Source organism: Anarrhichthys ocellatus, unplaced genomic scaffold, assembly GCF_004355925.1.
Source record: "Anarrhichthys ocellatus isolate YVR2014 unplaced genomic scaffold, GSC_Weel_1.0 scaffold4, whole genome shotgun sequence".
In the NCBI taxonomy this organism is placed as follows: domain Eukaryota; kingdom Metazoa; phylum Chordata; class Actinopteri; order Perciformes; family Anarhichadidae; genus Anarrhichthys; species Anarrhichthys ocellatus.
The window spans coordinates 1,428,409-1,442,707 of record NW_022280034.1 but is presented as its reverse complement, the minus strand read 5'-3'; the positions used below and the strand labels follow the sequence as shown (position 1 = coordinate 1,442,707).

At 42.2% G+C, this 14,299-nt stretch overlaps 2 protein-coding genes across 2 annotated transcripts; both read left to right on the top strand.

Annotated features, from left to right (window-relative positions):
* Window positions 1–144: 144 nt before the first annotated feature.
* Window positions 145–7,205, top strand: map3k14b (mitogen-activated protein kinase kinase kinase 14b). The gene is made up of 12 exons (XM_031842918.1): window positions 145–936; window positions 1,555–1,689; window positions 1,831–1,960; window positions 2,085–2,213; window positions 3,018–3,122; window positions 3,514–3,674; window positions 3,774–3,924; window positions 4,831–5,382; window positions 5,988–6,094; window positions 6,172–6,292; window positions 6,384–6,484; window positions 7,000–7,205. The coding sequence occupies exons 1-12, from the start codon at window positions 145–147 to the stop codon at window positions 7,162–7,164; spliced, it is 2,649 nt and encodes an 882-aa protein (XP_031698778.1). The 3' UTR covers window positions 7,165–7,205.
* A 2,466-nt stretch (window positions 7,206–9,671) lies between these two features.
* LOC116381401 (ADP-ribosylation factor 1-like 2) lies at window positions 9,672–14,293 on the top strand. Its single transcript, XM_031843533.1, has 3 exons — window positions 9,672–9,766; window positions 11,685–11,842; window positions 12,337–14,293. The coding sequence occupies exons 2-3, from the start codon at window positions 11,695–11,697 to the stop codon at window positions 12,612–12,614; spliced, it is 426 nt and encodes a 141-aa protein (XP_031699393.1). The 5' UTR covers window positions 9,672–9,766; window positions 11,685–11,694; the 3' UTR covers window positions 12,615–14,293.
* The last annotated feature ends 6 nt before the right edge of the window (window positions 14,294–14,299 follow it).

The window sequence follows — 14,299 nt, the reverse complement described above, 5'->3', positions numbered from 1 at the left end:
CGCCCCCTGGTGGACACTAGAGAGAATGCAGCTTTAAGACACTTCCGCATTAACTTCACTTTTCCGCTAGGTTAGTACCCTGAACCTGTCGTATATCGTCTAAATTGCAGGTCTCTCGGCGTGGAAACTGCCCTCCTGAGTGACATGGAGGACGAGGACTCTGATGTGGCGGCCAACCTCCCGCTCCATCACCTCCAGAGGAAACAACGAAGGAAAACCAGAAGACAGAGCCAGGGGGACGGGGAGCAACCTCCAATCATCCAGGGTCTGTGGGTGCAGGAGATTGATTGGCTGAAGTCGGCGAGCAAAGAGACGACAACATCCTCGGCCGAGATCATACCGCCTCCTCCTCAGTTTACTGACTGCAGCCATGGAGACTCCTGCGTACACAAAGGCGGTGCAGATGTGTGTGTGAGAGGAGTAGAGGATGTGTCACCATCAGAGGACTGTTACAGATCAGTGGATACAAACGACAAAGGAGGCTCAGACTCCGATTGCAGCCTGGATCGGGACTCTGAGTCTGTTTACACTCACGAAAGCGAGTCAGACTCGTCCTGCGCCGCAGAGGACGGCACACAAGCGCCTGGTAGTTTGGGAGTTGAAGACAGAATGTCAAATTTAGCCTTTGACCTGATGCAGGTGTCTGGTTTTACCTCTTCCTCTCATGCAGAGTGGGATTCAGACTCTACAGGGTGTGTTCGAAGCCTGCTGGGAGTTTCAGAATCCAACTCCACCCCCAGCACTGTGAATGCATCCCAGCGTGCCTTTGGTGTGGATGACATGAGTGATATTGACACGGTTTTGGGCGGCCTGAGAGGCAGAGTGACGCAGCTGCCAAAGCTCTTTGTTTCACCTTTCTTTAGAGATTTGAACAAACAGACTCTGAACGACTGGGAGAGCAGCACACCTGTCAATGAAGGACTCATATTTCATCATGTGAGACCTTTACATCCACTTTATTAGCACTGTCTGATATTACTATGCCTACATATGCCTTAACCCCAATATAATCTACCAACACCCAACACTGTAAAAGTTTCAACCATGCACTTTAACGAGGCCACAATCAGAGACATCACAACAGCGGTGGAAAAAGTTTTATTTTGAAAGGGGTTCAGCAATGACACTTTGATAAATGTCTTTGGTAACTCACAAGAGACACATTAAAGGTTGAAGAAGCAGAGACCGAGATGTGTTCACGAGCTAGTCTCTAACTGAGTCTGTTTGCTGCTGAGCAAGACAATAAAAAGTTAATATTTAGGGCCGTAGAAACCAAAAGAAAGCTCTTAAATATGCTAAAAGGCTTCATAGTTGTGAGTGAAACTGAGTCTATGGATTTGTCTCCATGAACAACCTCTTTCACATTACAAACAGTGATTCGATTCAAATGTTTGTATCCATTTTTGATTAAAGCGGCTTTAAAGTACCTCAACATTGTACTTAAGAACTGCACTGTTTCACTGCTTGTGGGCCAAATGCTTCCTGATTGTGTGTTGTTTTGCCCTTCTGTCATTTACACTTTTCATTGTGTGCTTTTTTTTTTGTATCCTTCAGCAACTTCAGCCCAGCAGCTGTCAGTACAGGGAGGGAGAGGAGTACTGCGTCCTTCATCACATACAGAACGGCTCGTACGGCGACGTCTTCTGTGTCCGGGACAAAAGGACTGGATTCAAATGTGCTGCCAAGAGGGTAAGCCAAGAAACAGTGAGTCATTTTAAACAAAACAAAAAGATCCAGATGTGCACCACCCTAAAGTCTCTTGCTCCTCAACGCCAAAACGGTGATTGAATTAAAAAGTGACCGAAGCACATTGTTGTCCGCTGATCTCAGATACCAGTGAGTCACTTCAGCAGCGAGGAGGTGAGCACGTGGAGCGCTCTCAACTCTCCCCGTGTTGTGGAGCTCTTTGGGGCCGTGAGGGAGGGCCTCAACATTGTGCTCTTCATGAACCTGAAGCCAGGTAAACTTTCTTCAGTCCTGACAATAAATAACACAAATACTATATATGTTATATAATACTATGTTGTGGACAGTATAATCGCCCACAGTGTTAAAATGTAAAGATGTGTCCAACACTTCTTCAGCATGTTTGGCCCAGCTTCTAAAAGAGATGAACTCCCTCCCTGAGGATTTGGCCCTGCACTACCTCCACCAGTCACTGGGGGCACTAGAGCACCTGCACCACAGAAAGGTCCTTCACCTGGACGTCAAAGGTGTGTTCTTGATAGTTTGGCTATACATTTTTACTTGTTTTGAGCAACAGATCCCATTTACACAGGGCATTTTCTGAGGAACTTGTATTTGAGTATTTTTATTTTATGTTACTTAATACTTTAAGTTAATCGAGGGGTCTTTAATCCAGGTTCTCACAAAAGACACTAGTTTAAATGTGTCTAAAGGGGGTCCACACATTCCATTTGATCTGTGAATAGATGTTTTGCAGTTTGAATGATGAAAACTATAAGGCATTAGTAATCTTTCAAAAGACATTTTAGTGACAATTGCAAGTTAAAAATAATTGTCTTTTATTTTTACAGACCCCAAAATGTTGCTATTCCTGGTTTCTGTGTACATGCAGTCTTCTGAAGGAACTTCTTTATTGTTGCTATACGTACGTTTGGATTCAGCTTGCTTAGTGTGTTGTGAGGCCTCACAGTCGTAGATTTGATGTTATCAGCAGTGGTAGAAGGAGAGAGCTCAGTAGAGCTGCTGGTTCTGCTGTCAGATCTCGTCCCCAGTGTCGATACCTAATCCTGAACTGACACCTCACCCCCTAAACCCTCAGTAATCCCCCGCTGAGAGGATTAAAGAGGAAGGGGCTCACTCAGCCAACAAACATCAAATTAACCCATCTCATCAAATCAGATCTCCATGAAGGAAGACGAAGCTCCTTTACCTCCAGACGCTCTGACCCCCCCGTGAACCCGTCGCTCTGACAGCCTCCTGATTTCTCACTCAACTCTTTCATGATGAAAATGAGCTGTCCCACTAAATCCTATGTGTTGATTTCATTCCAGTTGACAACGTGCTGCTGTCTGCAGACTGCAGAGACACGTTCCTCTGTGACTTTGGTCTCTCAGAGACTTTAGATGACAACGGATGGAGCACCAACGCATTCAGGGGTGAGTGAAGTCTGACAAGTCGGCAATACACTGTGGCAAACTTTACATTAGATATTGATATGTTTTGATCACATTGCTAGACTTTAAATGTAGGATTTAGTGGCATCTAGCGAACCCTCTGCTCAGTCCTCCCTCTCTAAGCGTGTTGGAGAACTACGGTGGCCTTCAGCTGACCTAAAAACATGAAAAGTCTCTCTCTAGAGTCAGTGTTTGGTTTGTCCCTTCTGGGCTACTGTAGAAACATGGCGGTGCAACGCTCCTACAGCCTCAGAAATGTGTAAGCCATGTCAACATGTATACAAACAATAGGAGCATTATCACCAAGACAAGGTAATTAAGAGTTAAAAAACCAGAGAGATTAAGATGAATTCCCTGTTTGTCGATGTAGGAGCCGCCTTCCCCGGCACAGAGACCCACATGGCCCCCGAGGTGGCTCGAGGGGATCGACTGTGTGCCAAGGCGGACGTGTGGAGCAGCTGCTGTATGCTCCTGCACACGCTCAACGGATGCCACCCATGGATACGCTACTACTCCCATCCTCTGTGTCTCCAGGTGAGTCTTATTCACTTTTCAGTGGAAAGTGAGGTGTTTCCACCCCTCAAACTGCACTGAGGGTTTCTCACGTTTTTTATGTCCATCTGTGTTTGTCAGATTGTCAACGAGCCTCCTCCTCTGTGGGAGGTGCCGTCCAACTGCAACAACTTCACGGCCAAAGTGTTCAGGGCCGGACTCCAGAAAGACCCTGAGAGACGAGCATCGGCAAAGGAGCTCCGGAGGAAAACCACCAAGGCCCTCAGAGCAGGTCGATGTGTTACATGTTCAAGAATCATCTTATAATGTCATTTATTTATTCCTTTTTTTACCTTTATCCTTGACCAATGAAAATCGTGCTCGTAGTTTTTCCGTAATCCTAATGAAATAAAAACATAAACCTCTTAGTGGAGGAACCAATATCAAGCAATACTGGAACAATATTATAAAATGCTTCACATAGGAAACAAAAAATTGCAAATGACTTAACAACCAGAACAGAAAACCACAGCAGAATAATAACAACAATATTCATGGTTATATGGAATATCAAGGTGTCTGGTCATGCAAACCTGTAAAAGTTAGCAGTACAAATTTTAAATCTATATTCTAAAACAAACCGCAGACATGTAAAGAGGTTAAAATAGATGTAGTGTGATCCCAACTCTTTTCTGATTTGCACTAATTAAGACGCGCCAAAATAAACGCATGAACAGGAGTTTACAGGTAGGTGGAGCCTTTGCAATATTCCTTAATTGATAGAAACAAGACAAGCTGAGTACAGAAATACACTGAGGACCCACAGTTAGAGTGTCTCTCTTATCCGGATTTCATTGAAGAAAATTGTTTGCCATTCAGATTTGACATCAGCCACACATTTAAGTGAAGCATACCAAGGTCTGTGGGTTGGTATGGAAGGTACAGCTGGATGTTCTCAACAGCAAATGGCAGCAAATAACCATGGCAGCAAATAACATGGTATAGGGAAAGTAAAATGGGACCCAGGATTGAGCCCTGAGGCACTCCAAAACCCTTTTTTTGAGACGTGATAATCTCAGAATTATCTGTTTTTTAGGTATGAAAATAGTGCGACAACCAAAACAATTCTCATTCTCAACTACCTTACTGCTGTTGTGACATTATCTAAATCACTGAGGTCTATAAATTTGCTCCACAGTTGGAGGTCTGAGTCCCTGGTCCGTCAAAAGTGCCTGTGAGAAGCTGCAGAGTGACCAGAGCCTGAGTGAGGACACCCCCTGCTCTTTGTCACCTGGGATCAACCCAACTAAACCATCAGCCACGATGTACTGGGTGAGTCCCTGGAGGACTACAGCAGTGGACGAGGACTGGAGAGATGGCGACTCAGACCAAGACTCTGAGGTGGAGACAGACTCCTCAACCAGGGAATGGGAGTCCCGGCCAAAATCGCTGCAGGATGATTACTCTGCCAACGGAAAAGACTGGGACACCGATTCTGATTCAGAGGTGGATATTTACATGGCGGAGGAGGAACAAGTTCAGGAAAAGTGGCTGAAAGGTGACAGGGACTACGAGGGGGATTGGGAGGAGGAAGTAGATGAAGAGGAGGAGGAAGAAGAAGAGTGGGACTCCTCCGTGTCCACAGAGTATCTCCGAGCTCTCCGAGGCATTTTCCCTCTGCTGCAAAAAGGCCAACAGACAAACGACAATTCATGGGGATCAGAGCCGGAGCTGGAATACCTCCGAGACGGTGAGTCAGACAAACTCTTCCAGAATCTCCTCACGTCATCTGATGCAACCACATTTTATTAGGATACTGAGTTTCACAGTGAATACAGAGCTTGTTCCTGTGTTGCATGAGGAACAGAGACTCAGTATTAAAGGGGAAGTTGTTGTTTGTGGCTGAAGACTACAAGTTTTAAAATGAAAAAAAGAAAATCTGGAGTAGAGTGTGGAGTTAGAAACAAGTGGCAGACATCTGTCACCTGTAGCTCATCTCTGCTGCTAGCCGCTGCTAACAAAACCATAAAATTCCTCTCTATGTTCTGAAGGTTAACACAGAGGGGTTTGTTCACTCATAGTCAGATTTATAAAACATTTTAGAGCTTTTTCTGATCTATGGAGTGATACAAAGATATCTAAATTTCCCTCTGTAAAAACCTTTGACTCTAATATGTCAATGAAATAAACAAGCCGATACGTCTATAACACATTCATTGTAGTATGGATTGATTTGAAAGTACACCTGGTTTGTAGTAAATGCACTGAAACCTGTCAAAACACCGGCGTTGTCCTTTAATAGGATGGACAGCATGTTGCTTGGTACTAAACAGCTGATGTGTTGTCTCTCACTAGAGGTAGCTATCGGCACCACAATCCAGACCCCGTCCCCTGAACCCCGAGATGACCCTCCGTCCTGCTTCAGCTGCTCGGACACGTCACAGCTGGATGCCTCAGAGAAGGTGTGTGTGTGTTTATCGATGCCGGTGTGGAAACAACAAAATCCTAAAAAAAAACTAAACGTTCTCTCTGTTTGAAGGAGTCCGATCACTCGTCTGATGATCTGAGCTCTGGAGTCTTCTCCTCCTGCAACAGTCAGGCAGACGGACACTTGGAGTGGTTGGCCTCGGCCAATCAGTCGTCCTCGTACTGCTTCGAGGGTGAGACATCAGGACCGTACCACTCAGTTACACGCCGGTCGACCTCTGGGTTGTTGTCTTTTTATTGTTATTCACTGCTCTGACGTTCCAGGTGTTGACATCTGGATTGAGAACGTCCAGGGAGAGTGCCTGAGGATCCGGGAACGTCGGCAGGTCAAAGTGGGACATGTTGCGATAGGAGTCAGCGATCAGGTAAGAGACATTGATTGTTTGAATGATAGTCTCCAGGTATCCAGCTGGGTTTGTTTCCTTCTAATGGTGCAACCCTCAACTGAACTGGTATTTAGTTCTAGTGTTAAAATGATTTGTTTCCTGCAGAAATCTGATGTGATTTCAGCTGATTGAGCAGCTCCACCCAGACACCTTTTTGCTTTAGCTTCTCCTCGTTTTCCTGGAACGCACCAGACAAACATCCAGCTGCAGCAAACATCCCCGTCCACACATTGAGCATCCAAGTGTGAAATTGAACGTGTGAATCCGTCCCTTGGTGATGACGGTTAGAAACAGCATCAATAATACAAAGTATTTCTACAAAACTAGGAAGAAGCCAAAGTGATCTAAAACTGGCAACGTTTGGATTTAAATCTGCAACCGTCTGATCAAACAATAAATAAACAAAATTATGAATCTGACCCTTTTCAATACTAAGACACACATTTCAGTCAGTGGTGAGAGTTGATTCCCAAAATCTCGTCTGTCATCGGCAGATCCCGGGGAAAGCCTTCACGCTGGAGACGCTGGACAGGAAGACAGTGTCCTTTGAGCAAGAGATCAGAGAGCCGTGTCTGTGGCTGCGCTGCGTTCCCGCTCCGGACAGATGTCAGCGCTGGAGGTGGAGAGTCACCGACGGAAAGCTGGAACTTCGAGAATGAGACGGACAATTTTTTTAAATGATTTTTGCACTAATTTTGTCATTAATTGATCTGAAGACACATGGACTTAAAAATGTGTAGATGTGCTGCTGATATGACTGGTAGTATAAATATATTAAATAATATAAATAGCAGCAACAAAACCGTTCTCTGAGCAGATAATATGGCCGACATCTTCACACTAAAAACTCAACATTGTCCGTCAACTGTGACTGTTTGAGCACCAAGCGTCATGATGTGAACACAGAGTCCAGCTCCTCTGGTCCACCAGAGTCCTGCAGCTTCATCCTGGACCTCGATGGATCCAGGTCTCTGTGAAGATGTGGGCTCAACAGACACCGACCTCCCGCTGCTTTCAGACAGCCAGATGCATGCTGGGTAGTGGAGTAGCCTCAGGTCCTAGCTGTGTTAGCTTAGCTTCCATCTCGACTCTCCTCCCTCTCCTCCCTGGGACAGTTTGTGTGTATGTATGTATGTATGTATATATATGTATGTATATATATATAAATATATATATATATTATTATTATTATTTATATAAATCATTTTGAGATGTGGTTTTAAAGCTGATTTTCTATTTGTAAACGTGATTTTCTTTCTATATTTGTATCTTATCCTGTCTGTTACTTCTTTGTTTCCTCTGTAATCTGGAGAAGTGTGTCATGTTTCTTGGTGCCCTTTTTAAATGCCGTTTAGAACAATGAATAATAAAAAAATGAATAACTGTAATGATACACGAGACTTTAATACATGAACGTTACTGACATTTTATATCTTAATAAAACAAATGAGCTCTGAGGCTTGTTTTTCAGTCGCTGACCTCCTTCATTCCTTCATCGTGTCCTGAAACATTCAGACCTACAGAAACGTTTACAACGCTAATAAAGAAACCAGCACAAAGAAAGTTCATGTGACTGCATCACATGACTCAGACTCCTGCTTTTAAGATATTTCATCTGAAGTCACAATATGGAGGCACAACTGGTGGTTTTTGGGGCATTTTGCATGAATTATTAGTGTCTCAGCCACCAGAGAGGACTGAGGTCATGTCTGGAATATGTTTTTTCTATTTTAGGACACTGAAGGGTGTTTATATTCAACTTTGTTATACTCAATATATTTAAATTCTACTACCTTTGGCCTGAATATGTAAATAAATCTGTATTTACCCGCCAGGGTTTTAGTCCTAGCTGTGTGGGGAAAGCTTTGCAACAACATTTACACCAATATGGGAAATAATATTTGCAGAAAATACTCTTAATAAAATGCTTAAAATATGAAAAATGTCGTTTTTAAATTAAGACTTGATTTTTGGTGTCTGGTCAAAATGTTTTTTGCTGGATTTGGACACATACACGTAGTATTTCTAAAGATCTGTTTTGTTTTTCTCACTTTTAAATGCTGTCTGAGGAATGTGGAGGTCAAGCAGCTCCTACAGTTAATATTTAAACAGGGCCCACCTTCTTTCACCAAGCCTGGCTGCACAGTTTTACTCTTACTTCTCTTTATGGCCTCAACGTCACCATTTCTCCAACTCTCAATCGTGATTATTTATGTGAGGGTTAGAATCCTTCTGACCTGAAACTAAAAAACACAAAGAATCCCGATCTCATGGTCCACAGCGACTCGAGGCCACCTTAGTCTAAAGGCGTCTTTGTTAACTTTCAGCAGGTGTCCTGTAGCTCAGCTATTGCAGTATGTCAACACAGAGCATAATGGATGACTGAACAAGAAGAAAGGACTTATTTTAGTTGTGCATTAAAAGTTTGAAGTCAAGTTAATTTTTACTATACAGCCCAATATCACAAGGTTTTACCTGAACAGGAAAGAGATTAAAAACTGTCATCTAGAAGAAACTAAAGCTCTCAGACAAATGTAGTAAAAAGTACAATATTTCCCTCTGAGAGGTAAGTATACTTGGTTACCTCCCACCACTGATGGGGTTGAGATCAGGCCGGTCAAGTTCTTCCACATCAAACTGGGAAAAATAAACTGGGCAGACCATTTTCTTAACAGAGCTGTATGTCAGTGTGCATGAACACATGTTAAAACAGGATAAGAGATGAGCTGTTGCCACACAGTTGGAGGCACATATAGTCTATTGTGTTATTAATCTATGGGGCCCAGCCTCACCCGTCCACATACCTTTGACCTGGATTGTTTCTAACCTAAATACAATACACCAATACACCACAGGGCCCTATGGTGTATTTGGTGATGTAACATGTTCTCAAGTTGCAGTTATGATCACATACAAGAAAACGGACTCAAAGTATCATTGACAGCTCTTAAATCGTGGATGTTGTGTCTGAAACTTGAGTATATTCGAGTGTCGGTTCACTTCCTCGACATTTTGTGCAATGAGCACGCCATTGATCACCCGACGCTGTGATTGGACAGCGGGACAACAGAGGGCGGGTTTTAAGATACACCACCTGCACTGTGATTGGAGCAGGTTTGATAGTGGGAAACTGTGATTGGAGCAGGTTTGATAGTGGGAAGCGGCACCCGTACGCCGGTGTCTCCCTGGGTTGCGCAAGACGCCATTTTGGAGTGACAGTGAAAAGATAACGGAAAGATCGAGAAGCTGTCTTTCTAAAAGGTAATAACCCGCACAAACGCGCTGTTTTTTGGTCTAAAAAATGTCATATCGCACGGAGTGACTTGCTTGTGTGCCAACGGCTCGCTCGCGGTGGCGTTCAAACCTGACGTCACGGTGGTTTATCGTTACTGTGACGCGGCATTTAGCTAACGAGACAAGCTAACGTTAGCACAGCTCTCTAAAAGCAGTTCCTGTTACATTAAACCAACGGAATCAAAAGAGGTGTCAACTGTCTGTTTCAATTTTATTTTTCGAAACATGTCGACGTTAAATGTGTCACCATGTGTTTTGAAACGACGGTGCTCTTTCGACCATTTTAACGTCCGCTAAAATTGTGTCGCTGCCGCTAGCTTGCAAGCTATCCGTAAGCTAACAAGCTATCCGTAAGCTAACAAGCTATCCGTAAGCTAACAAGCCGAAAGCATCCGCCCTTAGTGAAGCTTTGCGGTAATCTGCTTCGAGTTTTTAGTAGTAACGCACTTTACGCTACCTGTCGTCGGCTATTTAACACGTGTAATATAATCAACAATTCCCCAACACGTACACCCGCGAGGTCTAAAATGAACGTAGCTGCATTGTCGGCCTTTTTTTGCTAAGGTCGAGATGTTTTTAGCTAGCTAGCGCCCCTAACGTTACTGTATGTGTGAGCCGTTACTAGACGAGCTAGCTAGCGCCCCTAACGTTACTGTATGTGTGAGCCGTTACTAGACGAGCTAGCTAGCGCCCCTAACTTTACTGGAAACCGGCCTTTTCTTATCTGGTGATCAGCTAGCCGTCCAGTTTATCCGGGTTAACAATGCAGCAGCTCCAGGACACGTGATTTATTGTTAAATAGTCAAGAGTCTCGTGTGAATTTTTGCGACGTTATTATAAGTGACGCTGTGAATTTAATATAGGGAACGGCTAGTTACCCCGGGAATCGTTATCTAACGGTTCATGTTGTTGACTGTTTGATCTGACTGGAGCTGTATAAGATAATCCTTTTATTAGTCCATTCATAGCTGTTAGTTTGGTTGAATGAGTTCACTACGGCAGCATTATGATACAGATAAGCCATCAAAGTAACGGAGTGAAACATATTAAATATAAAAATGCTCAATATAGTCAATGAAATAGAATCATATTAAATCAACTATCTAAACAGTAGTGCAAAGATTTAACCAAAATAATAATGGCTGTTACTTTGATTGCTTACCTGTATCATAAATGCTGCTGTAGCGAACAAATTTACCCTTGCGGGATTAATAAAGTATCTCTCTATCAATCCGTCTATCTACCTATCCATCATCCATCTACCTATCTTTCTTAACCGTAAAGGTTTAACCATTATCTTCAGTAAACATCTCACTTGTGTTCCTACTATGTTGTTTTCATTGTTCCACTTTTTTTTGGTTCAATGAAAATAGTCCTTTAATCGACCAAATACACGGCTGTCATCAACCTGCAGTCGTGTAAGAAGTATTCAGATATTTTACTTGCGTAAACAACAATACTACAGTTTAAGGTTAAAAGCCCTGCATTCAATATTGTATGTAAAAGTGTTAAAGTATCAGCGTGGAAATATACCTCAAGTAAGAAAAGTAAAAGTAGTCATTATGTAGAACGGGGTAGTTCATTTTAAAGTACAATGTTTCCCTCCTAAATGTAGTGGAGTAGAAGTATGAAGTTGCACGAAATGGAAATACTCAAGTAAATTACAAATACCTTAAATTACATACAAGTATAGTACTTGAGGAGTGTAGTTAGTTATATTCCACTGCTGTCAACAACTCTACATACACACACACGCACTATACCAGTCTCAATGACTGGTCTTGGTGGTCCAGTTTTGTTTCCTCCTTTCCTCTTGACCTCATCTACCCTGAAACACTACAGACGTTTCTCTCCTAACCTTGTTTCCTTGTCTCCTTTGCTCTAGCTTCGTCACCATGGGGAATATATTTACCAGCTTATTCAAAGGCCTGTTTGGCAAAAAGGAGATGAGGATTCTTATGGTCGGGCTCGATGCTGCTGGAAAAACAACCATCCTATATAAACTGAAGCTCGGAGAGATAGTCACCACCATTCCCACCATTGGTACGCATATCTTTTATTCTTATTAATACAGTTTGCTCTCTTTAGTGTTGTCTTTTTGATGAGTTGTCACCTGGTTGTGTATAGGGCTGGGTACTATAATATTTGTATTACCGTACTATTGGTTCGAACTGATACCAACACTTCCCTATTTGCTAGACCGTACTTTGAAAAAATGTAGAGATTTAGAATATTACATAAATCAGGAACTATGTGATAAAAAGTTACACAAGATTAAGAATCTGACGAGTCATTGGACTTGATAGTTTATATACCCATTGAAACATGATTACTGATACCCAGCCCTGTTGTTTATCTTTACTCTGAACTAGAGGTCTAAATGATCTTTATTTTAATTCATATTAATAAAAGTGGTTACCTGGTGGGTTTGGATATTGAGTGCTTTATTGCCTGGCATGTCGAACACCAGCATTCAATCGTACAAAAGTTATTTACCATTTTACTGACTCATCCATGTTTGTCTTCCCTCTGTCCAGGTTTTAACGTTGAAACTGTAGAATACAAGAACATCAGCTTCACGGTGTGGGACGTGGGCGGTCAGGACAAAATCAGGCCGCTGTGGCGCCACTACTTCCAGAACACTCAAGGTGAGGAGAACCGAGTCAGAACATCATGGCCTACAGGAGGCCTCAGTGGTGCATCAACAATTAGTCAACCAATGATTCAGATGCCATTGTTCAGATTGCAGAGGGCTTATTGTGTGAAATTGAATTCTTCAGATTATGTGAAGACACTGTCGGGTGTTTCCTTCTGATGATGCAACACGCGGGTAGATTCTCCACTGAGCTGGTATTTAGTGCTAGTGTTAAAATGGTTTGTTTCCTGCTGCTCCACCCAGACACCTTTTTATATTTTAGCTTCTCCTCATTCTCCTCGACAAACATCACCGTCCACACATTGAGCATCCAAGTGTGAAATTGAACATGTGAATCCGTCCCTTTGGTGATGACGGTTAGAAACAGCATCATTAATATAAAAACAAGTGTTTCAGAGACTGCATGCCGTACGAGAGAATATATTGGTGCTTCAGGTTTCCCAGCATGGGTTTTGGGACCACTTACAGGGTCCCAAGATTAATCTCAGAGGTCACAAGATGATTTAAAGGATATGAAATTGAGATATATATATGTGTATATATACATATACATATATATATGTGTTAGTAAGTTTTCTGGGGAAATACTCTCACTAGATATTCAAATAAAACAATCTGAAGTGGAAAGAAATCCCTCTTTGTTTGAAGTGCTAAATCATGTCCTTACTAACGCCATAATAATCTGTGATGGCGTTCACAAGTAGACTCACAAGCAACAATAGAAAAGGACTCTACTATTAGAGTTTTGTATGCTTTTATTGACTTTAATGGAGGCATGTAGGCAACATATCTGCCAGCTGACACCAGACTACTTGGTCTCTTTTTGACCTTTAACTGTCTCTGATTGGCCAAAAGAAGCAGCAGGTCTTCTGATTTAAACTTTAAAGACAACACGTGAGATACTTTTTGTGTTTTTTAGCAGTTTAGAGAGTTAAACCTTAAATAATAGTGTGACACCGATGCTTTCACTGAGGATTGATGTATATTTTGATCACAGTAAAGGTCTGTAACTCAACAGTGATGCTGGTGTCACTCCTTCACAGGCTGCTGCTGTTCGTGTGACGACTTCGTCCATAATAATAACGTGTTTGCACTTCTAGTAAGCTACCGGGATGAGGAAACACTTACCAACCGTGCTGGTTCATAAACCAGGAAGCTCACTCTGGATCCTCTCTTGCTTCATGTTTTGTCAAATAGCAACAAAAGAATCTCACGAGAAACTTTACAGGTTTCACTCCGAGAGTTCCTGGGAGAGCATAAAGTGTCTGCTTCCTCAACATGCTGCTTTTACACCATTTATAAGAGTCACGGCTCAAGCTGTCGGATGCAAGAAGTCAAGTGTTTGTCGACTTTAATTTAAACAGACCTGTAGTTACAGAGTGAGCTTATTTTAAATGAGCTGGTTTCTACACTTGATACCGGAGCTGAGTTTTAGCAGTTTAAATATTTGCTTTGTGAGAATAATCCTCTAATGATTTTGGTTTATTATTTATGGTAATTGCCACATAAGAACCAGAGTTTTGTGTTGCACTCTTTCATATTTTTTTGTTTTCCAGTCAAAGAGACTTTTAATCAGCAGGAAGAATTTGTACCAAATAAATTATCAAGAGAACAAAGTCACAGGTTTTGATCTGCGAGAAGAAAAATGATTCAACATGTCTGTCTTTTTAACTACTAATGCGGATATATACTGTTTTTAACTACAAATACGGATATATATACTGTGTTTTTAACTAATACGGATATATACTGTGTTTTTAACTACTGATACGGATATATACTGTGTTTTTAACTACTGATACGGATATATACTGTGTTTTTAACTACAGATGCGGATATATACT

Excerpts from the sequence above, each read along its gene's own strand:
- LOC116381401 (XM_031843533.1), top strand. The coding sequence starts at position 11,695 with ATGGGGAATATATTTACCAGCTTATTCAAAGGCCTGTTTGGCAAAAAG. Across the intron at positions 11,843-12,336 it reads CACCACCATTCCCACCATTG|GTTTTAACGTTGAAACTGTA; the intron begins GTACGCATATCT and ends CCCTCTGTCCAG.
- map3k14b (XM_031842918.1), top strand. The coding sequence starts at position 145 with ATGGAGGACGAGGACTCTGATGTGGCGGCCAACCTCCCGCTCCATCAC. Across the intron at positions 1,690-1,830 it reads TCAAATGTGCTGCCAAGAGG|ATACCAGTGAGTCACTTCAG; the intron begins GTAAGCCAAGAA and ends CGCTGATCTCAG. Across the intron at positions 3,123-3,513 it reads GAGCACCAACGCATTCAGGG|CCGCCTTCCCCGGCACAGAG; the intron begins GTGAGTGAAGTC and ends TCGATGTAGGAG.